Genomic DNA, 25,324 nt, shown 5'->3' with positions numbered 1-25,324 from the left:
GAGCAGGAACTGCTCCAGAGGAGCCCCACCGCGTCCTCTGTGTCCCCGGCTCGACTCTCAGGGGCAGGAGCTGCAGAGAGCTGAGAACTCACACACCCTCAGATCAGCCAGTGGTTGTGCCGTGACCCCTGCCCCCTTCCACCCAGCAGCGCGCTTTCAGCTGCATCTCGACCGCAAACCCTAACCGCAGCGGTCCTGGGCGGAGCGGCCGGAGGCACCCTCTGCCCCGGGAGCCCGACGTCCCGGGGAGACAAACCTGAAACCCCAGCACTGGCTGAGCGGCAGGTGGTGGCGGCTCTGTGCGAGGTGACGTCACAGGCTGAAGGACGTCTGCCAACTCCGGGAACCAGCTGCCCTCCCCTGGAGGGCCCCCCAACCCAGGGCCGCCATCCAGCTGCAGAAACCTGGGAAAGCCTTCCCGTGGGAATTCCCCTCTCTGTGGAGGTTGGGCCCCTGCCGATCGTGGCCACTGACATGAACCTCTGGTGCTGCTTGCAAATTAGATGAACCGGTTTTACCTCGTTTTGTATGTACTGAAGCTTTCAAGGGGGGTATTCTTTGGAGCCGATCTGGGTTTAAGGAAAGGAGAAACAGTACCAGCCAAGCACATTCTCGTAGAAGTCCCGCTTCCGGGAGAAGAGAATCCACCTTCCTGGCTTCCAGGTCATGTTACCCATCGCATAATGCGGGCTGGGCCTTAGGTGTCTTTCTGCTCACAAGTCAACCCCTTGCCCACCCCTATGCTTCATAGGGTCCATCTCTTCTAACTCAATGAAAGCACAAAATTTTGTTCAAAGCTGCTAGAAATTATAAATACCTTGGGGAATCTTCTACCAGTGCCTACGTTGCGATGAGTACCTTTATCTTAAGCCATCTGTCACCATCCTCAAATTCACGTCTTCCCAGAGGCTGCAGCCCACCGCAGTCAAGACCAGGGATGGGCCACCTCGCCATCCGGGGATTGCCGTGTCCAGCCAACAGGGAAACGGCCGGTCTTCCCAGAAAAAGTGAGAACGCAAGTGATTCAAAGGATTTATTTGCTTTCTCCACATGATCACAGCTATGGTTTTACATCAGTAGAGTCTGTTACTTACAAACAGAATACACAGGGAAACCACTCTTGTCTCCCCAAAGTTACACGGTGGGTGCTGGGCTTCCCGCGAGCCAGGGGGCCCCTGAGGTCTCAGCGGCCTGCACTCAAGTCCTGGTTCTAATCGTGGGCGACACCTCAGTGGTGAGTGACAGCTCCCCAGAGGAGGCGGTGCTGCCCGAGTGCTCCGCGTGACCACAGGCGGGTCACACGGACGTCGGGCCCCCGCCGCCACTCCAGCCCCATGCCGACTCATTCTGCAACCTGCTTCCTGGATCGCCGCTGCCGGGTTTAAGATACTTACGGAAGGGCTCGTTTTTCAGGCAGGGAGGGCGGTGGTGCTTTACAGCGGACGGTAAGGGGCATGCTTACCTGTGGTGACACGGCTTCGTGCGGAGCCGAGTCACCCGTGCTACCTACGGTCAATTCAGCTCATCTTAAAACCGAGAGGCTCCTGTGGCATGCAGTGTGGGATGGAAAAATCATTCTACACCGGACGACTGAGGACGTTTTTAAGTAAGAGGCGCACGTCATATTAGGATGAACTTTATTTTTACATTGTTATACAATCCATTCATAAACTTAAAAAAAAAATACAAATACATGACTTTGTTGTCCCAGAAAAGATGTTGGGTGATGGTACCAGCTTGCTTCCTCTAAGGGTCTCCTGCTGAGATAATCTGTGAGCAAAACGCCCCACGTGTGTCCTGACGGTGAGAAAGGAGGACAGGCAGCCTGGCAACGCCCCGCCTCCGCCTCTTCTGCGGGCGGGTGGACCCTGAGGTGGTCTGGGGTCCCAGAGAGCGGTCCCAGGCAAGCTGCCTGGGACCACCAGCTCATCAGGAATGTTTGCTTCCCCACGAGATCGGGGCGGGCCGGCCCCAGCCTCCTCCACGGGACAGTGTGCCTTCTGGGAACACTCATCCCGTGATATGTTTGTCCCCGAAACGCACACGCTGATGAAACCTCACTGACTGGAACCCAGCCAGCAGAAAGCTGGACGCGCCCAGGCCTGTGGACCCAAGAGGTCGCAGGTGGGGGTTCTGAGTGGCCCACAGAGAGGGTGCGCTGTGCCCCAGCTCTGCCCTGCTGGCTTCTGTGCCCACAGTGATGGCCCTGTGGAAAGGGCGGCCTGGTGCCAGCCAGCGTGCCTGCATCTTTTCTGGAACAACCTGGAGTTTACAGTTAGATCCTACGATTGGTACAGACGGTGAAGAAAAGCCGACATATTTAATATGTTACCACTTTACTTCAACTATTTGTCAACAGTAACACTGAGAGAGTTTTGCAAATACACAATACACAGTGTGGCCTCACGCGCCTGATGCCGGAGGACATGCAGTACAAATCGACTGTTTCCGGTCACGATGACGCCCTTGAAACTGCAAGACAGGACGCCTTGGGGGGCCGGGCTCTGCGGGGTGACCAGGGAGTTTCGGGGTCCGCGAAACTGGGGAGCCTCCCCCCACCTCCCCAGCCCAGCCTGGACCAGAACAGACACACCGTGCGTCCCATCTCTCTGAGCGGATGCCTGAGGGAGGAGGACCACATGGACGGGAAGATAAAGGCGGGCAGGTTAAAGTCACACTTCTTTCAAAAAAGAAACAGAAAAAAAAAAAAAAGGCTCAACTCTAGATTGCTGTATTTGCTCTCTGTGGAGATTAACAAAGTGCTTGGTTTGCAGAATTGCTGGTTTGGAGACCTGGATGATGCGGGGTGGGGGTGGGGTGGGGTGGGCAGAGTCCCGGCCGCGGCCAGGGCGGGCTCCCCGGGGCTGTCCCGCCGCAGTCCAGGGCCCCGCGCCCATGCAGTCCCGCGCCAGCTTCGCCCTTCTGCGGGGGCTCCCGCCCGGGGGCGGTCCTCCGGTCCGCGGCCTAGGAGCACAGCACGGGCGGCTGCAGTGGCTCGAAGGGCTGAAACTACAAAGGACGGCCCGTGGGTGACGCCGGCCCGGGGGAGCGGACGGGGCCCCCCCACACGGAAGCGACAGAGCACCGCGGGAGAGCCGGGCGCGCCCCGGCGGGCGGCGCGGGGCGGGGCCGGGCGCTCATCGCGCGGCGGGCTCAGACGGGCCGGAGACGCAACACGGGGGCGCGAGCACACGGCCACATGGAATCACGATGGTCACGGCCACCACTCAGAAAACACAACGGGAAGCACACACACCGCCCCGGGGCGCTACACGCTAAGAGCAGCAGCCTTCGGTTCTCCGGGGCGTCCGCCTGCTGCGGCTGGAGACAGGATGAGGGGGCCATGGTGCTGGGGAGAGGAGCATGAGTTGGTCGCTTTCATGTGGGAGATGAACACCTCTCTGCCGGGTGTGGGGCGCCCGCGGAGGGCTCTGAATGAGTGTGCAGTAAACCAGATGCATACGAAAGAAATATGGATCATGGAAATTCACAGTTATTGCAGCCATTTAAAGTGTCTAAGAGTCTGGGTAACCAACAGTCCGGGACAACCAGTTCTGAACTAGTGGTCCCGAGTTGCTACGGTAGAGTTTACTGCATTTTTAAAATCTATTTGCTTACCTGAAATAACAGAGCAGTTATAATACTGATTACTTATGATAGTCATCTGTTAATAAAATAAGGATTTATACAAAGCAATATCAGACTCTGAAAACAGTTAGATGCTATGTTACTTGGCACGGTTAGTAGTGATTGCGGTAAGGATTTCAGCCAGTCCTGGGGGTGGGGCGTCTCTTCTTACGAAAATATGGAAGTATCTGAGTTTGTCCCTAGCATTTAAATTTTTGGTCTAATCTCTCACACGTTTGTCTAAGGTTCTGTCTTCCTATCAGGTAAGTGGGGCTCCTTGTAAAGTCTCTATTGCTAATTTTGTGGACTGAAACATTTGCCTTTCACACACAAATACTACCTATACAGTATATATATATATATATGTATATATGTATTTATATATTTATATATTTATATTATATAAAGTTTACTTACGTATTTTCATCAACCATATCAGGTCTACTTAATTTTTGCCCATTGTCAATAAAAGAGCAATAATGCAGCAAGTTTTGGGTTATGTGTTTGGTTCTGTCTGGTTGTGTGTGTCATCTCTTCGTTTCCTAGGCTGGGTCATCACCCCCAGGTACAATGAGGGAGCAGAGAGCTGGGACCTGGGTGGGGATGGGGGCCAGGGCTCGGTTCAACATCTACTCGGCCGGCGGCACCGTTTCCGGGCTGGTGGTGGCCGAGGCCCACCTCTGGGGCTGAGGAGCGCCCCCGCCAACTCAAACCGGGGGCTGTGTTCCCTGTGACTCGAGCCCCGGGGCTTGGGGGCTCCGTCCAGGCCGGGGGGCGGAGGGGAGGTGCAAACAGGAGGTGCCCTGGGTCTGGTCTGGGGCTGCCGCCCCTGGGAGCGCCTGTGTGGTGTGCACGTGTTCCGGGGGGGGCCGGGACCCCCACCCAGGCTGTCTACACAATTGTGCTGATGCCGCTGGGCTTGGCCTTGCTGCTGGTGGGGGGCGGCGGGGCGGGGGGCTGCCCGTGGTGGTGCACGGCATGGCCCGCGTGGCCCGTGGGCAGCGGCGGGTGGCCGTGCGCATGGACCCCGTAGGCGGGGTGCCCCCCGTGGGGGCCGTGGTGGTACTGGTGTGCGTGCTGGACGTGCTGGGGCGGGTGGTAGTGATGGTGATGGTGGTAGGGGGGCGGGCTCTGCTGCAGGACGCAGTACTGGCCGTGGTGCCCGTGCACCGGGCCCGCGAGGGGGCCCTCCACAGGCCCCTGGGGGTGGCTGGCCACGGGGTGAGGCGGGTGCGGGGGCGGCTGGGGCGGTGCTGGGGGCAGGTGGGCCTGGGGAGGGGGCTTCCCTCTCTTACTCCCAAACAGGGAGCCCAGGAGGGAGGAGGAGTTGGGCATGGCCTGGTGTGGGCGAGATGGGCAGTCTCGTGTTGATGTAGCTCTCCGGCGCATGTGAGGACTGCTAATGATGGACCCCTAAAAAGGAAATTCATAGAAACCAAAATTAAAAGAGCTTAGAGCACTTACGGCAGAATGATTCTTTAAAAAAAAAAAAATGTTAAAAAGTTTCACCCACTGACTGCTAAGCCTTAGTTCAACGTGCTGGCCGCAGAGGCCAGGCCCCGTGAGGCTAGACTCAGGGGCCATCTCCAGACACTTCCGTGCAGGTCAGCTGGAGGGGGTGGCGGCCCACAAGGGGGCCCTGGGGTAGAGACACGTGGGGGCAACACAGCCCCGCTGAGCACTCTGCCTCGGGGGTGGCCCCGCCTTCAGATCAGAGCCCTGTGTCTGCGGGGGTCAGCAGCGCGTGCGGGGCGGGGCGGGGCGGAGAGGGGCCTGCTCCCCCAACACGCTGCCCTGAGCCCTCCTGGTCCTCTCAGTGTCCGAGGGTGTGTGCTCTGCCTGGTGGGGGGAGGGGGGTGCTGAGGGCCGCAGGAGGGGCTGGGGGAGCCTCCCCCTGCGGGCGGGCACCGCCTAGGCGTCTCACTGCGGCTACCTAACGCCAACCAAACACGGGAAGAGAGGACAGAGAGGCCTGCAAGCTGAGCGGAGATGAGAACAGGAATGTCGAGATGGCTGGAGGATGAATGGAACCTCATGAAATCCACACTGAACTCCTCTCTCTCCCGGCTCTCCGCCCCCGAGCTGGCTGAGCAATTCCGAGGCGCCCTGACTGCAGACACACAGCAATCGAACCTCCAGGAAGGAGAAGCGATGGGGATGGCGGAGCGTGGAAGCCCGAAAGGGCGGGACCGACAGCGAGGGGGCGGGGCCGCGGGGAGGGCGGGGAGCCGGGGCGTTAACCATGCTTAGGGGCCGCGGGGCGGGGGTTAAGCGGAGACTAAACCGTGACAAACAGACCCGGACCCGCCCCCACTGTTCCAGCCCCCACAAGCGGTGAGGGGCGCGGGCGCGTCTAGGCGGGCGGCATGCACGTGCCAGGCAGGCGGGGTGGATCTGGTCTCTGTGGAGGAGGGAAGGAGGAGCAAAAAAAAAAAGACAAGAAAAAAAAAGACAAGAGGCAAAAACCGAGGACGGGAGGTGACACACGACAGCCAGCCGGACGGGCTCCTACTTACTTCCACATTGCTCTCTAGCGATCCCGCACTGCTGCGACGCCCTCGCTTCCCTGCCCAGAACATGCAATACCAGAGGTTAGACGCGACACGGCCCGCGCTGCCACCCACGGCCCGGCGGAGCCGGGGGCAGGGCGCTGACGACTTAAAAAGACAACGGGGTTCTTAAAAACCAAAAAAAAAGAAAAACAAAGACAAAAAGACAAAAAAAAAAAAATCTTTTCCAACCAGCTGAACTTTATCCCCCTCTCGTGGACCGGAAGCCTGAGGGCTGGGTGCCAGGGAGGGTGGGGGGGCGGGAACCCTCGGCCATCCGCCGACGGGGCGGCGCCTCCAGCAGCTGAAACGAGCCAAGCGTGGTCCTGCACTGCCCTTGGGTGGATTTCACGGACGTATGTTGCACATACGCACAGGCGCACACACACTGCCTGCTGCCCGCAGGGCCTGGGGGCTCTCAGGAGACGAGCTCCAGGTCCCCTCTGGGGCCGTGTTTGCCTTGTGCAGTGTCTGGCTGGGGGCATGGGTGGGCCCGCAGACCAGCTCTCCCCTCTGTGAGCGCCAGCCCCCCAGGACGCCACACGCCTTCCAGTCCGTGAGCCCTCACTGACAACGCCTCCGAGCGCCCCGCACATGGCGCGGGGCAGGTGGGCAATCCGCGTTGGCCGTGCCCGAGGAGGCTGAGTCTTCCTCTTGGTTCTGGAGGCCGGGAGCCCGCCCCATCCTCCACACGACTTCTCCGGGGGTTCCTGCAGGACACCGAGGCTGTCGGGTAAGATGGTGCTCCAGCTTGAGGGCTCGGCCGGGTCCAGCCTCCAGCCAGCTCTTGGGGGCAGAGAAGGGACTCCAGATGTTCTTCTGGCTTCCACAAGCCCCACTGCTCGGGACAGGTGTCCTCTGTCCACGCCAGGAGGAGATGGAGGCTCTGACTGACGAACTGAGTGACTTCGTTTCCATGGCGAGCAGTCTACACCGCGTCCGCCTGTCCACGTGAGGCGGGAGACCTTGGCCACGCTGCCTCTGAGCTGGACCAGCCCAGGAGCCCGGAAGATGGAAGGGGCGGCCTCGTGCCGTGGTTTGGCCCGCGCCCTGACCTGTGCTGGGCGGACAGGTGTGTCTGGACCCTTTGGGTTAAAACGGTGGCAGCTGCATGTGCCCGCAACAGCAGGCTGAGGGGGGTGTCCAGGGCCTGGGTCTTCACCTGCTGACCCCCAAACTTGAGTCCAGCTGGGAGCCTGGGGTCCCCTGAAGGCGGTGCTGGGCCCCGGCCCCAGAGCCCACAGGACTGGGCTGCACAGTGGATGCGGATGCTGAGGACCATGGACACTGGCCCTCGTCCCCAGCTGAAGGAGACCTGTCCCTCCTCATTTTTGAGCAGCTGTGAGACGAGGAGCGACCTCCCCTTCCTGCCTTGTCTCAGCGCAGCAGCGCAGGGGCATGGGCAGAAATAGAGTCCCCAGCCTCCAGAGGGGGGCTCTGCAGGGGGAGGGGTGACCCCCTCCAGCACCCTGCTGACTCTCCGCCTCCGTGTCCCCGTCTATGAACCAGGCCGGCCCTGCTTTGCCCTCCAGCCAGCCTGCTTCTCCCACCAGGACTGGGCCAGGCCCGGGCTTGGTGTGGGGGCACCAAAGGCTGCCCCCTGGAGCTAAACAGAACTCCTCCTGCCCACGGTGGGCCAAGACTCAGCAGGGCTCTTACTCGGACGTCCAGGAGGGAATCTGGCTTTCTCAGAGCTCATCTCTTTGACGTCGCAGGTCAACAGGATATACGGGATGTCCCTGCGCTTGTCTGCGCTCCAGTCCCGGGCACGCCCGTGGATACCTGCCCCCTGGAGACCGCGTGCCGGTGTGTGCACACACACACCCCATCTACTGATGGAGGGGGAGGGGCCGGGACTGTGCAGTCCCGGGGGCCCCCATCTCGGAACCCCGCACGAGCCTCAGGGAGCGCCCCGTCCTAGCCAGCGCCTCCCGAGGGCCAGAGCAGGCCCGGTCAGCCTGGCCATGGCCAGCTCGGAAGCCACATCTGGATGGATGGCTGGCGTGGCTCTTCACAGCTTCCGGGCTTCTCGGTGGCGGGACAGCAGCCAGCAGGGCCCCAGCCCAGGTCTCACGCCATGGTCCTCGCAATGGTGAGGGTGACAACAGCTGGCACGCTGGGCCAGGCCCCCCCCCAACACTGCGGGCAGCAGCTCTCACAGACCCTGGGGGCAGCGCTCGTCCCCCCAGCAGCCGGGGAATGGAAGCTCAGAGGAGTGACTCGGCCTAGACTGGCAGCCAAAGCCCCCGAATCAGCATGCTGCGTGGGCCCAGCTGGGCTCTGCCTGGAGGCCCTTGGGATCCTTGATCGTGGGCTGGCACAGCTCTGGCGCCCCTGAAACAAGCAAGGGCCCCGGCAGAGGCAGAAGGGAGACTACATGGACGAAGACTGGACAAGACCTCCCAGCTCAGCGGGAGCTGGGTCAGGGCCGCGTCCTCCTCTGGCTCTTGGCAAGCCGGCTGCCTGGGTCCTACTGGGCTGTCAAACCACGCCTGCCTCCTGGGTCCCCGAGGTTCGTGGCGGGCTGAGGCCCCGTCCCTGGGGTCCTGGCTCTTGGATGGCCGGGTCGTCGTGGGTCTGGGGCAGCCACTCTGGGAGCAAGGACAAGCCCCTGCTGGGTGTCACTGGCCCTCCGCCTGGGCCATCCCCTCCAAGTCCCTCTCGGCCGGCACGCAGGTGGGGACGTCACTGCCTCGAAGTGCTTCTCCCTGACCCCGTCCAGCACAGGGCGCACACCTGTGGCCTCTTCCAGGAGGTGGCTGACGCTGGCCTGTCTTCCTTTGGAGGTCGCGGGTGGGGGGCCTGTCCCAGGCGGCGACTGAAACCCCCGCCGAACCTCACCTCCCACCGTCGGGAGCAGGCAGCTTCTTCCTAGAGACCCTCTTCGGCGTAGGGTCCAAGGACTCCGGCCCCCTGCAGTCCTTCTTGGCTGAGAATCCCCGACAGAAACCAGCCAGAGCTCAGAGCTCGGCCCCTCACCCAGCCGCACACCGGGCTCGTGGCTCCGTCTACAGAGAGCGGACGCCTGGGGTCCTGACCGTCAGCAGCCAGAGTAACTGGGCAGCTGTGCTGAGGCCACTCCTACCCAGGGGGGCTGGACAGGGCCCCTAGCGGCCCGAGGCGGCCCCACTGCACAAACCCAAACACGGGCCCTGGGCCCCAGAGCAATTTGGTTACGTCTAGCTGGGTGTCACGAGCCGCGGGAAAACCATCGGTTCTCAACCACTGCCACACTGCCAGCCAGACTCTGCCCTCTCCCTGCCGAGGGCGCCTGGCGGTCTGCAGGGAGGTTCCCGATTGTGGTGACCGGGGTGCGGAGGTGTCCTGCGCAGAGCAGCCCCCATGGCAGGGACGGCCCGGCCCAGGAAGGCAGCAGAGCCGGGTTGAGAAGCCCTACTTGACTCGCACGATGGCCATGCACTTTGCATTTTCACGATGGAAAGAAAAAAAGAATGATGAGATAGAAGCAAAGGGAAAAATCCAACTCAAAAAAAAAAAAAAGAAAAAAGGGGAAAACTTCTGAGAAACGAACATGCTGAAGGGACGAAGCGCTGCTGGCGGGGGTAGGGATGGGATGTGGTCTTGAGCAGCTCTCTCTGGGGGCCCAGAGCCGGCCACGCAGTGATGCCTGAGGCCGCTGGGCTGGGCTGGGCTGGGCTGGGCTAGGCGATCGCCTGGTGGGAGAGGGGCCGCTGGGCCCCGGGGAAGGGGGAGGACGCTGGTCTCAGCCCGAGAGGGTCTCCCCCAGCAAACCCAGGTCATGTCGGGCTCCCGGGGCAGGAGCGCGAGTCGAGGGTCCCGGGAGCCTACAGCGCTGGGTTGGCCACATGCCCACGTGCCCAGCTGCCTCCACTCCACGCTGACCCAGCCTCTTCCGGGGAGGAGCTGCCTGGCCTGACGCACCTCGTGGGGGACGGAAAGGCTGCCCCCTGCAGCCCATGGCGCGCCCCCCCCCCCCCAACAGCGCCCACAGGCAAAGCAGGCTGGGGCAGCAGGCTCCCCGCCCCCACCACCACTGAGGTCCAGCGCCCCCCGATGCTCCAGGCACACCCCCGACCCCAGGAAACCCAGGAGACCCGGGCGGCTTGTTTGAGGGTTAAGAGGCCGGCAGCAAACCACACACACACACAGACAAGGAAACGACTTCCGCCAAGGCTCTCTTCCCCTGTTGCCTCTGGGCTGGATGGAGGCCCGGGCTTCCCGGGAAGGGGGCCTCTGCCAGGAGAGCAGGCCCCGGGACTGCAGGCGACGACGAGGCCCCGGACACGGCGCAGCGGGCATCGCCCCCCTGCCCTCGTCAGCGTGAAGCGGGGGGCACGGGCAGCGCAGAGCGACGGGGCCCGGCTCACACTGAGCGAGAGCCGGGCTCAGGAAACGGAAGGGCAAGTAAAAAGCGGGGGAGACGGGGTACCCGCCCAGCTGTCCTGCCTGGGGCCTCCGGGGGATGCCCTCCCTGCCTGCTTAGATGCTGCGGTGGGTTGGAGGTGGCCACCCAGACCCGCTCAGTCTAAGGCCCTCTGCCGCGGTGGCCCCCACCCCCCTGGCCAATGTAAGCCTACCACACGCAGCGGAGCCCCCCACGTGCGCTGGGTGGGGGGCGGTCTGGGCCTGACTCTTACCCGCTTCTGAGAGGTCACGCAGGGAGCTGCTGAGGGCACTGCGCTTGAGCCCCTCGCCGCCGGCGTAGCTGTCGTCCAGGCAGGCCCGGCTCAGCGTCCCGCCACCCGGCTCCTTCTTGAGGCTGGAGCACTGGGACATGCTGGGCCGCACGACGCCCTTCTGCTTCTCCAGCTCCGCTGCAACAGAGCACCCGGGCCGTGAGGGGAGCAGGGCCCCAGCCCAGGGCGGGCGGGGGGCAGGGGGCGGTGGATGGAGGTGGGCAACCACCAGGAGAGCGACACGGAGGAATGGAGGAATAGGGGGTGTCTGCTCCGGGTGGCATGAGGCCGAGACCCACCACCTCTGGGGCTGGTGGGGAGACAGAGGGGTGAGCTCATCTGGGGAGGAGCTGGAGTGACACCCCCCCCCCCAAGCCCCTGTGACTGAGGGAGACCCCCGAAGGGAGGCCGCAGAGGCCAGAGTGCTGAGGCCTGCGGGGAGCTCAGCGACTCGGAGGGGAGACCGAATTCCTGGGTCTAGAGTGGAGCCAGGCTAACCCGGCCTGGCCGTGGATGGAGGCTGGGGAGCAGGGGACACTCATGTGTCCCCCGGAACATGAACACCCAAGGAACGAGGCTCAGAGCCGGGGGGCGGGGGCACCAGGAGGGCTCTGGCCTCCTCGGGGCCCGTGGTGCAGCTCCCCGGGCAGGACGAGCTCCCACCTGGAGACCCCTGCTCACTGCCCTCCCCTCCGTGCTCCTCCTGTGGCCTGGGCGGTGGGGCTGTCCGAGCACGTGGCCGCGGGAAGCCAGAGGGGCCGAGGCTCGGGAGTCACCGCAGCCTCGGCCACAGACGGGAGGGGCGCCCGCCGCCCGCGGCGGCCACGACCGCGACCTACCCTCTATCCTGTGCTTCTCCATCTCCTGCACCTCTGCGATGGACTCCCGCAGGTCGTCGGTGAACTTCTTGCGGTCTTGAGGGTTGGGGGCGTTGAAGTTGATCAGCACTTTGATGTCGGCCCCCGGGACGGCGGACGTGAGCCGGATGCCGTTGGGGTAGTCTGCAGGGGACGCGAGAGCGCGGGCCTGTGTGTGGGCGCCCTGCCTGCTCTCGGGCCGGCGTGTCCACGGGGCTCCCCGGATGCGCCCCCATGGGGAGGGCGCGGCGCAGCTCGTGGGGACCACCAGGCAGCCCCCCGCTCCCGACCGGGGCCCCTGCTGCTCCATGTTCAAGCCGGGCTCAGATCTGGCTGAGCAGAGGCAGGGCCTGGCCCTGGTCCTCCCCCCAGGACAGGCCTGCAGCCTGGACCTGAATGTCAGGGTCCTCAGTCACTCTGCCTGGGACGTGAGGCTGGCTGGGCACTGAGTCTGGGAGGAGACAGAGGCCATGTCCCCAGTCACCTGTCCCATCACCTCGGGCGACGCTGCTCTCTCCTGCCTGGCCTTGGTGCTCCCAGCCCCCACCAGCTCCCTCGGGTGACACTGTGGGCGCCCCACAGCCGACAGCATCGCCTGCTCCTTCCTGCCCGGGGCCGCCTCCGAGCCGTCGGGGCTGTGGGGTCCTGGCGCCCCCTCCCTCATCAGTGGGAATCAAGCACCCACCACCCAGTATGCGACGGTCCTCGGCCCGGAGGACAATTCCATCACAGCTCAGACTTGCTTCAGGGCCGCGAGCTCCAATGCTTAGAGGCCTGAGCAGGTTTCCTAAAATCGGGATGCATGCCAGGGGAGACTGAGCAGCTTGGAGAGCCTGTCCACTGCGTGGGGACGCGGGCCTCACGAGCCCAAACCTAGCTTTTGGGAGAAGCCAAGGACAGCTGAGCCCTGCGTGACAATCTCAGAACCAGCCCAATAAAACAGAAGACAAAGTTCAAACCGAGTCTAACGTAAGTGGGCTGGGACTGACCGGGAGCTGCCTGTGTGAGCCCCGGGTGCCTGAAGGTAACCCTCTGCCTGAGGACCTGGTCTGGTCGGGCTATTCCCAGGGGGTCCCTGCCACCTCCACCCCTTCCCCAAGGGGCCTGCTGGACACAACGGTGCATGTGGCACCAGGCTCTCCGGGGGAAAGCAAGGCAGGGGCAGCCTTCCAGCCTGGGCGGGGGGCGATGGCCGGAGACGTCAAAGACCCGGGCCACACAGCCACCAAGGCCAGAGCACATGGACCTGGGGCCCTGGTGGGAACCTCGACAGCCCCTCAGGCGTGACCCTCGCCCGACTGGTCAAACCCACACATCACCAGGGCCGTTTACTGCATGTCTTTCTACCCACGTTTTGTTTAAATAAACTCGCTCTGCCCTAAAAGTAAAAATCATATCACCTGCAAGAAGTTAACGGCGAAAGTCAACGTGACGAGCCCCACGTCTGATTATATGAAATGCTCCTGGTTATTACTCGGAGCCTGCAACCGGCCTTCTGTTGATAAAAGTGGGAACATGAACTCCGGGCGCTGGGACCCACTTACACTGGTTTTCGAAGAGCAGGACCTGCATGCCGTACAAGGAGAAGGACTGCCGGAAGCTGTACGTCACCGAGTTCTTCTTCTTCTGGAAGATCTTGGTGACCTGGGGGCGGCCGGATGCAGAGGCTGAGCCCAGGCCCGCAGGGCGGGGCAGCCCACGCCCTCAGGGTCTCGCAGCCCCCGGGGCCGTGTTCTCCTGTGTGAGGGCCCCCTGCCCCGCAGCTCTGAGGCCGGCAGGAGGAGGGACACTCGTGCCCGCGGGCCCCACGCAGCAGAGCGGAACCCGCTGAGGGCTGAGTCGGACAGCGGACGACACCAGGCCCAGAGGTCTGCAGTGACTTGCTCAAGGTCAGGGGCTCTTAAAGGACTGGAAGCCGCATGTCTGGACTCCAGGCTCGGAGGCCTGACAAGAGCGGCTGGTCCTCCGTCGGGTGGGGACAGGGGCCGGGGGTCCCGGGGAGGAAGTGGGCTTCGGGACCATCTTCACCCGCAGGCTGCCTGTTCTGGAGGCAAGAGCTCAACGTCCTCTTGGGGAGCCCCCCTCTGCCGCACCCAGCCCTCCAGTCCTGGGGCTGAGACCCAGGCCAATGGGACAGCACCGCACCTGCCTGCCCGGGGGGCGGCTCAGGGGGCCGCGAGGCCTCTGCTCGGAGCGTCAGGAAGAGGCTCCCTGGAGGCCGAGGGGCCAGGACAGGCCCGGAGCTGCGGAGGCCGAACGCCCTGTCCTGGAGGAGCCAGCCCGCGCCGCCGGACGTCTGCGCACCCAGCCCGCGCCCGGGGGCCCACGTACCACCAGGAGGTCGTTGAACAGGAAGATTTCGCGCTGGTGCAGCCCGAGCTTCTGGGGCTTGTTCGGGTCCGGAACCTCGAAAAGCCGGCAGTAGCAGACGAGGCGGCGGTGCGGCAGCGACAACACCTGTGCAGAGGGGCCGCGTCAGCCCGCACCCCGGCCGGGGACGCCCCGTGCCCGCCGCCCTGCTCCAGGGAGACCGCCTTCCGCCGCTCTCAGCGCCGGCTCGCGGGGGGCCCTGGTCCCGGGGAGCCCCCCGAAGTGCCCGTCACATGCAGCCCGAGCGCCCCAGCTCCCAGGCCCTCCGTCCTGAAGGATCTCAGCCCCGACGTCCGAGTCTGGGGGGCCGTGTGGGGACCCGAGCTGGCGGTCGTCACCCCGAGGGGGTGGTCTCCGCCCTCCGCACACACGGCCCTACAGGGCCGAGCTCGGCCACCCGCAGGGACACAGGAGGGAATGCGGGCCCAGCCTGGGCCCTCGGGTGCGGGAGACAGGACGGCAGAGCGCGGGGCCGGGGGGCCGGGTCACACAAGTGACAGGGTCCTGGGCCCTGACCTGGCGGCCAGCGGAAGGGACCGGGGAGGCAGACCCGGGCCAGGTGGGCAGGGGGAGGGCGGGAGGCCTCAGTGCCACCCTGAGGCCATCAGTTCAGGCGCAGGGTCTCAGGGCCGGGGGACAAGCTCGACCAGGCCCAGACGAGACACATGGAGACCGTCCGCTTTGGGCCGACAGCACAGCCCTCCCTGCGGGGCCGCCGAGATCTGAGGCGGAGAGAACTGTGACAAGCAAACTTCTCATCGCCATAGAGAGCGACTCGTGCAACCAGGGTGCTGGGTCTGGGGGCCGGGAGCTGGGGGCTTGCAGGGACCACGGAACGGGAAGCGGAGGGCACTCACACAGCCGAGCCCGTGGTGCAGGGATCCGATCTACGGGGGAAACGGTGAACAGACGACAAGACAGGTTAACGCCCCACATGTGCTCCCGGGGCCTGGAGGAGACCCCGGGGACACCCCTCCCGTTGCACCTCCCCGGCGCCCTGAGCGGGCTTGAGGGGAGCCCAGGGCACCAGGGAGTCACTGCACGGTCCCAGCCACCGGCTCAAACAAGGCCTCAGGTTCTCTTCGGAGGGACCCAGAGGGAAGTGGCTTAGACGGCCCCAAAGGTGATGTAATTCACCAGTCCTGACTGGAGGAACAGGCTCCAGAAGCATCGGGGGCTGGCCCGGGGCTGCAGGGCTGGGGGGCTCCTGGGGGCCTGGGTGGTCCCCACCCCCCCCCCCCCCCCCGTGGCGGGCACAGAGACCACCTACCGGCTTCTTGCCCACGATGAGCTTCTCCACCTTCTGCACCTGCGACACGTGGTCCTCATTGGTCTTCAACTCCCGCTTCCGGATCCGCTCGTAGATCCCGATGAGCATCTCGCGGGGGATGTCCTCCCCGTCGTCCACGCCTGGGAGGGGACAGCGGCCAGCTCACCCTGAGGCACTGTGTCTGAACCACGTCCAGGCAGCGGCATCCCTGCCCGTCTCCCGCTGAGCCACAGGCCTCCCGGCCCACAGCTGCTGGACGGGTCCTGCCCGTGACCCGTGTTCTCAGAAGCCCAGCTCCAGCTCCAGGCCAGCTCTGCCCCAGGTTAGCGAGGAGGGGCCTTCTAGCCACACCCGGGGGGCTCCATAAACACTGCCTTGCTTGATCCCACTCACAGCGCTGTGGGGCGGGCCCATGTCCTCATCTGGCCCCTTGTCAGCGTGACACCGAGCCTCTCTGAGCCAGGAGCCCTCCCCCATGATACAGGGCCCCCAGAGAACAGCAACCTCTCAGGGACAAGGGCAGCTCAAGCCTCCTCCCTCTCGGACAGCTCGCTGGGTCTGAGTGGCTGCTGTCCCATTTCTGGGACTTGAACCCGGGTTGCTCTGATGACACACTCATGCCTTTTCTGCTACATGGCCCTGGAAGTGGTGCCGGAAAGACCCAGGCCAGCTCAGGAGAGATGCGCAACCCAGCCCTCGGCCCACAGGCTCTTGGGGTGGCGTGCAGCAGTGGGACAGCTCAGCCCTCTGGGGGGCCGTCCGGGCCCGCCCGCCCCTGCCCTGATGTCACAGACCCTCAGATGCACAGAGTGCCTTCAGGGGTCTGCCCCCTGGGACGTGATATGCATCATGGTTCTGCCTCCAGACTGCCAGAGAAGGGAATGAACCCGTGTGCCCCATCAGGGAACTGGCCGAGCCATCCTTGTGGGGACGCCGGGACAGGGAGGACTGTGTGTCCGCAGAATCGAGGTGAGCAGATGCAGTAAAGGGCCCTAGGTTTATGGCTGGGCCTCAACCCAAGAGTGAGGTGCCAAGTGGAAGGGGCTGAAGCCAACCACTCGCGTCTGCACCGGCTCCCAGGGGACCTCTGGGAGGCACAGCGGGACTCAGAGCCGACGGACGGCCTCCGGGGAGGGGAGCGGCCCTGCGGTGGACCTTCTGCACTTCCCGGGTTTTTTCTAATTGGCTCTTTTTCCAGGACAGTTTCCAGTTCACAGCAAAATTGAGGGGAAAGCACATCCCAGCTCCCCCACAATCAGCAGCCCCATCAGAGTGGTGTGTTCGCATACAACTCGGACATGCCCCAGTCGCCAGAGGCCACAGGTCACGCGCGACTTCCCGCGTGGTGGTGTCCATCCCGTGGGTCTGGACAAACGCGCAGCGACACGTGTTCACCGTGACATCATCACACAGAGGCCGTCCACCGCCCCGAACACCCTCTGGGCTCCTCTCTGCGTCCCTGCCCGCCCCCCGCCCCCCACCGGTCTCCTGCCTCGCCCCCCGCAGGATGTGATGCAGCTGGAATCAGACTGCGTGCAGGCTTTGCAGAAGCGCTGCTTTCACTCGGCAATGCTCGTTTAAGGGCCCTCCGCGTCTTTCCCAGACTCGGCAGCTCACTTCTTTGCAGCGCTGAGTGACAGCCCACGGGCTGGATGGACCAGGGTTCGTGCGCCCACCGGAGGACAGCTGGGGGCTTCCTGGTTTGGGCAGCTGTGAGTCAGGCGTGCGATTCTGTGCAGAGGGGAGTTTCCGACTCGTTCGGGTAAATTCCAAGCAGGGTGACTGCTGGGTCACGTGACTCTGGTTTCTGAACCACGTGAAGACAGGACCCATCCAAAATGTAAGTTTAAGGAACTTCCCCAGTGGCGCAGTGGCTAAGAATCCGTCTGCTCATGCAGGAGACACAGGTTCGATCCCTGGTCCAGGAAGATCCCCCATGCTGCTGAGCAGCGAAGCCCGTGTGCCTAGAGCCCGTGAGCTGCCACAGGGCAGGCCACTACGAGAAGGAGCCCGTGCACTGCAGCTAGAGAGAGCCCACGTAGAGCAACAAAGACTCAGCGCAGCCAAAACTGAAATGCATGAAAAAGTAAACATATGTATATACACATATTTGTAAATAAAAAAATTCAAAGAAAATTATCAGTAAAAGCAAAACACCGCTTGTGAGGTGTCCAGGCTCCTCTCCTACCTCTCCCTGGACTCCCGGAGCCGCAGGCTGCTGGGCCTGCTAGGCAGCTGAGCGATTTCAGAGGAAAGGTGTGTCTGGTGTGTGTGTGGCTGGGTGGGGACACCTTCCCCTAAGAAGAATGAGCTGGGCGTGTGCTTCATGCAGAAGCGCTGGCCTGGCCTTGGGGCTCCTGCCTCCTCCGACTCTCACTTGCCGTGTGACCTCGGGCAAGTCCCCTCCCCTCTCTGAACCTTCCCTCGGTGGGAACGGCCCAGGCTCCCAAGATGGAGCCAAGCAGCTTGCTCTCCTGGTTCCGGGGTGCTCGGCCCCCGCCCTGGGAACTAGGGGGACACAGCCACCCGTCCCCGTCGTCCTGGGGCGGCGGAGCAAACAGGCGCAGGAACCGCCAGGTCACGGACGCCTGGACAGCCGGCCGGCAGCTGTGTCCCGGCAGCCCCGTCTTCCCCCAGCCTCTGCCCCCGGGCTCGCTTCACAGACAGCAGAGACCCCGGTTCCATGGCTGAGGCACTAAACCAGAGGAGGAACCGGAGCCCCTGGAGCTCCTGGGTCACCGGGAGCACGCAGCTCACAGCCAGCTTTCCCATGGGCCACAGGGAGGCCAGACGGGAGGCTGGGGAGCGGCAGTGCTCAGAGGCCCCGGGCTCCCGGCCTGCGGCCCCTCTGCCCTCTGGCCCGGCATCCGGGCCTGGGCCCAAACCCTGCTGTCGTTGGGAGACCAGAGCTCACGTCAGCCCCAGGACCGGCCACCCCCACCCAACGCCGCGAGGCGGGGCGGCTCACCGCGGAGGTTCTTGACAAAGTCCTCCAGCTTCATCTTGCGTTCGGGCTTGACGCTGGGGCTGTACATGTCGGTGTTGAGCAGGATGATGGCGAAGGCCAGGATGAAGATGGTGTCGGGGTTCCGGAACTGCCGCACCACCCCGGGGTTGCAGACACAGTACCGCTGGCTGGGGCGGGTTGGGGGGGCGGGGCTTCAGCCGGGGCAGGCCAGCCCACCCCTCACCCATCAGCGGCCGCAAACACCCGAGGCTGGTCACCCATCTCAGAGACTCTGTGTCTGCCTCGGGTACACGGCAGGGACCCCCGACCAGCGGAGCTGGCCCTGCCCGTCTGCCTGTCTGCTGGCCAAGTGAGTCAAGTCCCCCCCACCCCCCAGCTGGATGGTGGCTGGCTGCTTGGGGCTGAGGACCACATCCCCGGGCCCCCTCCAAGTGCTGGCTGATGGGAGGCTGTGCCCTAAAGGCGGGGTGGGCCCTCCACGCCCTCTGCCCCGACCGGAGTGAAGATGGACCTGCCCTGGGGACCCCAGGTGACAGGAGCCTAGGGCTGCAGTTCAGAGGGCGGCCGCCTCCGGGTGGTTTCAGCCGCCTGCTGCTGTGACACCTTTGCTGTGGCAGCTGAACTAACAGCCTTGCTAACACACAGCCTCCGATACGCCCCCACGCCTTCCCAAAGCCCCCTCCCCTGGCGCGCTTGTGGAGGGCTGGGTGGGTAGGGCAGGGATGGAGAAGAGGAACCAGGGGGAGAACCGCGACCTGAGCTCAGAGGCAGCAGTAATCAGAGCTTAGACAATGTGGGCTTCAGTTTTCTCTCCCCTGTTAAGGGCTGCCCCTTCCAGAAGCCCTCCTGGATGGACGTGTCGGAATGCTCCCCTACCAGGGTCTGGGGTCTCTGCTGTGTGAGACCTTCTCTCTGCGGCCTCACCACCCACGCAGAGACCAGGGGGCTGGGCCTCCCACAGCAGCGCGCACAGTCCCAGCGTGAAGGAGGGCTGCAGGGACTTGCTCACAGGCTCTCTGGGGTGCCAGGCGCTGGGCTAAACATGCCCACACATCCCGAGTGGTTCACCCACCCAACCACTCCAGGGTGGGCGCCATCATCCTCCCCCTCTGCTGGTGAGGACTGAAGCACAGAGAGATTAAGTGGCCAGCGCAAGGTCACACGGCCGGCATGGGGCACAGGTGTCAGAACCAGGCTCTCTGTGTCTCTGAGCGTCCGCCCTGTGACGACGCTGACGGATTCGGGAGCCAGCGTCCGAGGCCCAGGCTCCAGCACTGGGTCGCATGGCGCCTGGCACGCAGGAGGGGCAACCTGACTCTGAAGGGGGATTCTGCCCTCGGGCCCCGGCCTCTGAGAGGGGACAGCTTCCCCGTCGGCCCGGCCCGTACCTGAAGGCCTCGATCAGCCGCTCCACCTTCTGGGCTTCGCCCTGCACCCGGATGTGCGCCTGGAACTTCCTCAGGGCCTCGTCCAGCTCCATGGCGGAGAAGTCCATCTCGTCCACCACGCAGCTGGAACAAGAGCCCATGGCCGGTCAGCGCCCCTGCCCCCTCCCGCCGGGGGCGAGGGCTCAGAGCAGGGAGGCCTGGAGGGAGGCTCTCCCAGGCCTTTCCGAGGGGCGTCCGGGGGTGTGGTGCCGTTCCCACCCGCTGACCCGCAAGGAGGGCAGAGCCGGGGAGCCCGCGGGGGGCAGGGGACTCTGGCCACGGCCCCGCCCCTAGCCTGACTGGGCCCCTGAGCAGAGAAAGTGGGTCTGCACGGGGGACCCTGCAGCGACCACCTGGTGGGGCTGCAGAGGTCCTGGTGTCCACTCCCAGGGACCCCGTGCACTGGGGCGATGCTCCGAGCATGCTCGGCCAGCAGGGCAAGGAGGGGGTGGGGCCCCACGGGACGGTCTGCTGACCAGCATTTGAGAAGGATGCCTGCGGGGGGCTGGGGGGGGGTCTTGCTACTTCCTGAGGCCGCCACTATTTTCTGATCTAAGGAGAACAATGCCCGGATTTCCAACAGACCAGCAGCGGCTTGAGGCGTGGGGGTGGGGGGTGGGGGGGTGGGCCAAGGGCCGGCTGCAGGCCAGGGCCTGGGCTGGACGGTCATCTTGGGCCCTGTTCATGGAGGAGCGAATCAGCGCTCCTTGGACGGGTCCTCCCTGGTTTCAAAGGGGAGGGGACACCAGCCACACGATGGGGGGGTGGTGGGCGGAGTGGAGGGGCTGTGGGGGGGGCAGCCGGGGCACAGGCTGCCTCTCCAGGGTGTGGGCGTGTGACCGAGTGCAAAGCTGCGTGTGTACATGGGTGTGTGTGCCCGTGGGGGCACCCGGGCCGAACCCCCTACCCCAGAGCCTGGGTCTGCTCACCTGTGAAACAGGCCTCCCCCCGGGGTGCCAGAGCGGCGTGTGCACGTGGCCAGCCCGCCCGGCCACCGTTACCGGGGTTGCTTCTCCCCTGCTCTGACCCTGTGCCTGGCCCACCGGCCAGCTCGTCCACCCCGTGTGGGGCCTGGGTGCCCACAGCAGGCCTGCAGCCGTGCCCCAGGTCCTGGCCAAGGGCGCCCGCTGAGCCACCTACTGCTGGTTCTGGCTCCTCGTCTGTGGAGGGGGCTGTGGACCCCGCCACCCCCTGTGGGTGAAGTGAGGACAGGGCCTGCACACAGCACCCGCCCAGTGACCACAGGCCCCAGACACAGAGCCCTTCCTCTCAGGACAGACTGGGGGAGGGTCGGGGGTGCAGGCAAGCCTTCTCAAAGCTGCCAGCGGTCGCCAGGGGCTGGAAACCCCTTCTTCTGCAGGGTCTGGGACTGCCAGCCTGGTGGACCATCACCCCATCTCCTGGCAGGAGAGGGAGGAGGATGGGGCCCCAGCTGGGCCGGCTGCCCGCGCTGCACCGCAGGACGTCAGCACGGAGGCCACGGGACCAGGGGTGGGGCTGGCCCTGCTGGACGGGGCTGGAGGTGCCTAGGCTCTGCGTGTGTCTGGGGGAGAGGTGGTGGGACCCCCGCCCCACTGGAGGTGCCCGGGGCCCTGTGCGTCGGGGGAAGGTTGGGAGAGGCAGGCCACTCACTCGAGCACATCGCGGTTGAACTGCTTCTGCCGGTTGCCCAGGAACTCGCCGATCATCTGCCGGCTCAGGCCCTTGCGCTGCAGCAGGAAGTGGGCCACCCCCACCGGCGTGTCGGGCACGAAGCCTCGCTCGATGAGGTACTGGACGCCCTTCTCGGGCTTCCTGGGGGACGAGAGACAGGCTCAGCTGGGCGCGCCCGCCCCCGCGGCACCCGGTCCTGTCCCAGCCTGAGTCCACCACCCGGGGCACCTGGGACCGTCCAGTCCCGAGCCCAGCCTGGGCCAGCGAGGGGCATGCACAGAGCGGCCCCGCCCAGCACACGCTGACCACCCGAGGACAGGCTGGACGGCCGGCACCCCGAGGACCCCTCACGCTGGCTCAGCCCCCACGCCGCCCCCCACTGCCCAGGCGCCTGACAGCTGCGTGGCCTCCCAGAGCCGGGACCACCCTTGCGGGACGGGTGTGTTAACACGGGCGGGCGCCTGGAACGTGGCACACAGTAGGTAAGAACCTGGAGGTTTAGGACAAACCTCCACGACACCAGATGACACAGAGGCCCAGAGCCGGCTCCCGCTGCGGTTGGAAGCCCGGGAAGGGGCTGAGTGTCCACTTGCCCTGGGACCCGGGGGCCTCTGGGGACCGGGCAGTGAGCCAGCAGGCCGCTCCCTCGGCCCGGACCTCAGGGCCTGGTGCCAGCTTGGCTGACCTCACGGGAAGGCGCCCGTGATCGGAAGAAATAGGGCGGGAAAGCAGGAGCCTTGGACGGGCCTGGAGCCTCTGCGGGGCACTCTGGGGGCATGGCGGTCAGAGCCGGGGCTCCCTGCGGCCGAATGCTGATGGCAGACCCTGCAGACCTCGTGTTTCTACGTGCGGGCCGGCCTCTGGCTGTGAGGGAACCCTGCTATCAGCCTTGTGCCCGAGCTTGGCAGAGAGCGACCCGCGGGGCCGCTGGGTCCTGGCGCAGAGGGGTGGCCCAGGGTCCCCATTCCCACTTGGCCACAGGTGCTGATACGCGGACGGCTGGTACCGCCTCACTGCCCGCCCCCCGGCCCCCGCCCCCAGGGGAGCCCACGGTCTGGTAACACCCTCACAACGTTAACAAAGCAAGTCCAGCCGTCACCAACGTTTAGAAATCAGGAGCTTGGACAGAGAACCTGGGTTTCCGAGATGGCCTGGCATCCTTGGGCTCATATCCTGTGTGGCAACGGCGGGAGGGCAGGCCCAGGCTCCCCTACCCGGGTGCCCCCACCCTCCCCCCGGGGCCACCCTGGCCACTGACGCCCTGGCGCGTGCCCTGGTCCGGCCCAGCCTCCTGCTGCTGCCCTGGGGCGTCCTGAGCTCCCCTCTCTGCCCTGCTTGCTCCTCCCCGTGTTCACACGCCAAGGTCACCCAGCATCGTGGCTGCCGGGTACCCCCGCCGCCCCGAATCAGGAGCTCGCAGCTCCGTGCAACGGGGACGCCCCTAGTTTAAGTGAGGCATGCCAGCTCTGTCAGGCGGCGTTCCGGACGGTGGGGCTGGACCGGGCCAGCCCTGCGCCCAGCGTGACCGCTGCTGCCCCCTGTCTGGGTGTCAGGCGAGGGCGGAAGGGGCTCCTACAAGGGAGGCAGAGTGACCGGAGGCGTGGGGGAGCCTCCTCGTGGGGGCAACAGCGAATGCAGAGGCCCTGTGATGGGCATGGGTTCTGCAGGATCCCAGGGCATGAGGCTTCTCCGGGGCTCAGAGTAGGGTCTGGGGAGGAGGCTGGGGTCGGAAGGCAGCCCTTGGGGTTGTCTGTCCCCCCTGGAGCGGGGATGAGAGGCCCGGCATGCTCTGAATAGGGCAGGCATGCACCCTGGGGGCCCTCTGCCTGCCCTGGGGGTTCCAGCTAGGAGCCCCTGGCAGTCGGGCGGGAGTGGGGGCGACTCGGGCAGCTTAGGACACAGTTTGGGGGCAGCAATGATGGCGTTCGCGCTGGTGAAGCCGCGGGTGAGCCAGATGGCTCTGGCTCTCGGCCTGAGCGGAGGTGAGAGCAGGCGCGTCCACTGGGCAGCTGTCAGAAGACACTGTGGGACAGGAACCCGGACTGAGCAGGCTGGGGCAGAGACCAGGAGCTCCCAGCAACCGCGAGGACGGGGGCTGCAGCCAGAGGTCAGGTGGGGGGTCGGGGGTCTCCTGGCCCAGGCGGCACATGGCTGGCGAGTGGAGGACTCCCTCACCCCGAGGAGCCAGCAGTGGACACTGCTCCTGGGTCCCTGGCCCGGGGGATGCCGCTGGCTCCCAGCTGCCCCAGGCGTGCTCCCGGGCGCCCTGCCCCTCACGGGGCTCGGTGCTGACCGGAGGAGGAGCCCACACGACCCGGCCCTGGGGCTGGAGGCATATCTGGACGTCAGGCGGACGGCGTGGCCCCGGGGGCGACCCTCCCGGCCAGCCGGCCTCCCTGTCTCAGGTTTCTCTTGTTTCCTCCCCGCTCGGCCGCTCGGGACCCGTCACTCGGACTCCAGGCGACCCCGGTGTGGGGGTCCAGGCCGCCTGGGGCGAGGGGGGGTCAGGGCCTGGGGGAGGGAGAGCCGCAGGGAGAACATGGCGGGCGGGGGCGCTGAGGCGGGGCCCGGGCCGGAAGGCAAGGACTGCGGTGCCAAGGCCAGGCCTCCTGGGGCGGGGCCGGCCTCGGGCAGGGCCCACCAGGACCTCTGCGCTCCGCTGCCCTCCTGCTGGTGGCTCCAGGGCCTGCCCGGGGCATCTGGCCCCGCACAGGGTCGGACCACCAGCCCTCTCTGGGCCCGGGGAGGCTCCAGGCAGGCAGCTGGCGGCCACAAGGCTGGGGTCTGGCGGCCATGCACCCCCTCTGCCCCACCACCCCCCTCCACCAGCAGGCTCTGCAGCCCTGGGCCCGTCCTGGGACGTGGCCGCCGAGCCCCTGCATTGGGCTCAGCCAGGGCAGCTGGACAGACTGTGATCACCGGCAATCTGAACTAACGCACGCCCTGTGGCCTGGCCTCACCTCTGCCCCTCGACGTGTAACAGGCTGGGGCCCCCCAGTTGCAAGGGGCTGCCATGGAAAGTCCACCAGGGGTTTCCACAGTCCTAACGAGCTGCTTCCACAATCGGTGTGGGAGAGCAACTGCCGACAAGAGCCAGGATTGCTGTTTAAAAGGACAAAAGAGGGGCTTCTGCCCTAAGAGAGCACATAAAACTGAACGCCTGATGTGGGCAGAGGAACAGACAGAGCCCCTGACCACGGGCATGGAGGGAGCTTCACGAGGATCTTCTCTTCTGTTCACGGACGCAGCCAGGCCCCCAGCACAGGACTGGGCCTGCAGGAGGTGTTCCACGAGTGTCTGCCAAGGAAGCGGCAGGATCCCAGCACAGACCCTGCTCACGGAGGAATCAGGCGGGACTTCAAGTCAACAGAGAAAGGACAGACTCTTCAATAAACTGTGTGTGAACGACCAGCTAACTTCCACCCAATAATAAAAGCTACACTCCTCACCGGGTACCATTCTCCAAACCAAACACCAGGCGGACGTACTAAAGGATATAGAACAAAACTACGGCAGTCCTGAGGAAAATACTTTCACCCTACGTGATGACCTGGGGTGGAGTCTCTCTAAAGAAAACACAGAAAAGCAAAGTAGCAGACAAAGAGGACGCTGATAAACTGACCACATATGTAGACAGACAGGGAATCGTTGTGTTGTATGCCGGAAGCTAGCTTACGTGCCAAGTACATCTCAGTAAGAAAAAACGTAAAAAAGAATTATTAACTTCTGTTAAACCAACAAAGCATAAACAAAGTTAAAAGATGTATAATTATAACCCGCTAAACTGGACACTTTATAAGGACAGATCTTAACAGTACAAGGATTCTACTTCATAAGTTTTAAGAAAAGGTAGCCAATGACAGGAAAACATTCTGTAATTACAAAGGATCAGGAGCCACAACATATAAAGAACCGCTAGGAAATCGAACCAACCTAGACAGCATA

The 25,324-nt window shown here is 64.4% G+C and overlaps 1 protein-coding gene across 8 annotated transcripts in view; it reads right to left on the bottom strand.

Moving 5' to 3' along the window:
• Window positions 1-1,018: 1,018 nt before the first annotated feature.
• The window catches only part of IQSEC1 (IQ motif and Sec7 domain ArfGEF 1), a 142,147-nt gene continuing 117,841 nt past the window's right edge, over window positions 1,019-25,324 (bottom strand). For 5 of the 8 annotated variants that reach the window (XM_043886880.1, XM_043886878.1, XM_043886882.1 and 2 more), the window contains exons 4-14: window positions 21,359-21,520; window positions 19,688-19,810; window positions 18,300-18,466; window positions 15,332-15,471; window positions 14,919-14,948; window positions 14,023-14,148; window positions 13,236-13,335; window positions 11,674-11,835; window positions 10,796-10,972; window positions 6,144-6,193; window positions 2,804-5,040 (exon numbers count right to left, since the gene is read on the bottom strand). In XM_043886880.1, coding sequence (XP_043742815.1) covers window positions 4,519-5,040; window positions 6,144-6,193; window positions 10,796-10,972; window positions 11,674-11,835; window positions 13,236-13,335; window positions 14,023-14,148; window positions 14,919-14,948; window positions 15,332-15,471; window positions 18,300-18,466; window positions 19,688-19,810; window positions 21,359-21,520 — 1,759 coding nt within the window. In that variant the 3' untranslated portion in view covers window positions 2,804-4,518. Of the gene's footprint in view, window positions 5,041-6,143; window positions 6,194-10,795; window positions 10,973-11,673; window positions 11,836-13,235; window positions 13,336-14,022; window positions 14,149-14,918; window positions 14,949-15,331; window positions 15,472-18,299; window positions 18,467-19,687; window positions 19,811-21,358; window positions 21,521-25,324 lie in introns of all 8 variants that reach the window. The other 3 variants (XM_043886884.1, XM_043886877.1, XM_043886881.1) reach the window with 3 other exon arrangements.

This window comes from Cervus elaphus, chromosome 24 (assembly GCF_910594005.1).
Source record: "Cervus elaphus chromosome 24, mCerEla1.1, whole genome shotgun sequence".
Lineage (NCBI taxonomy): Eukaryota > Metazoa > Chordata > Mammalia > Artiodactyla > Cervidae > Cervus > Cervus elaphus.
This window is presented reverse-complemented; position numbering and strand designations above follow the sequence as displayed.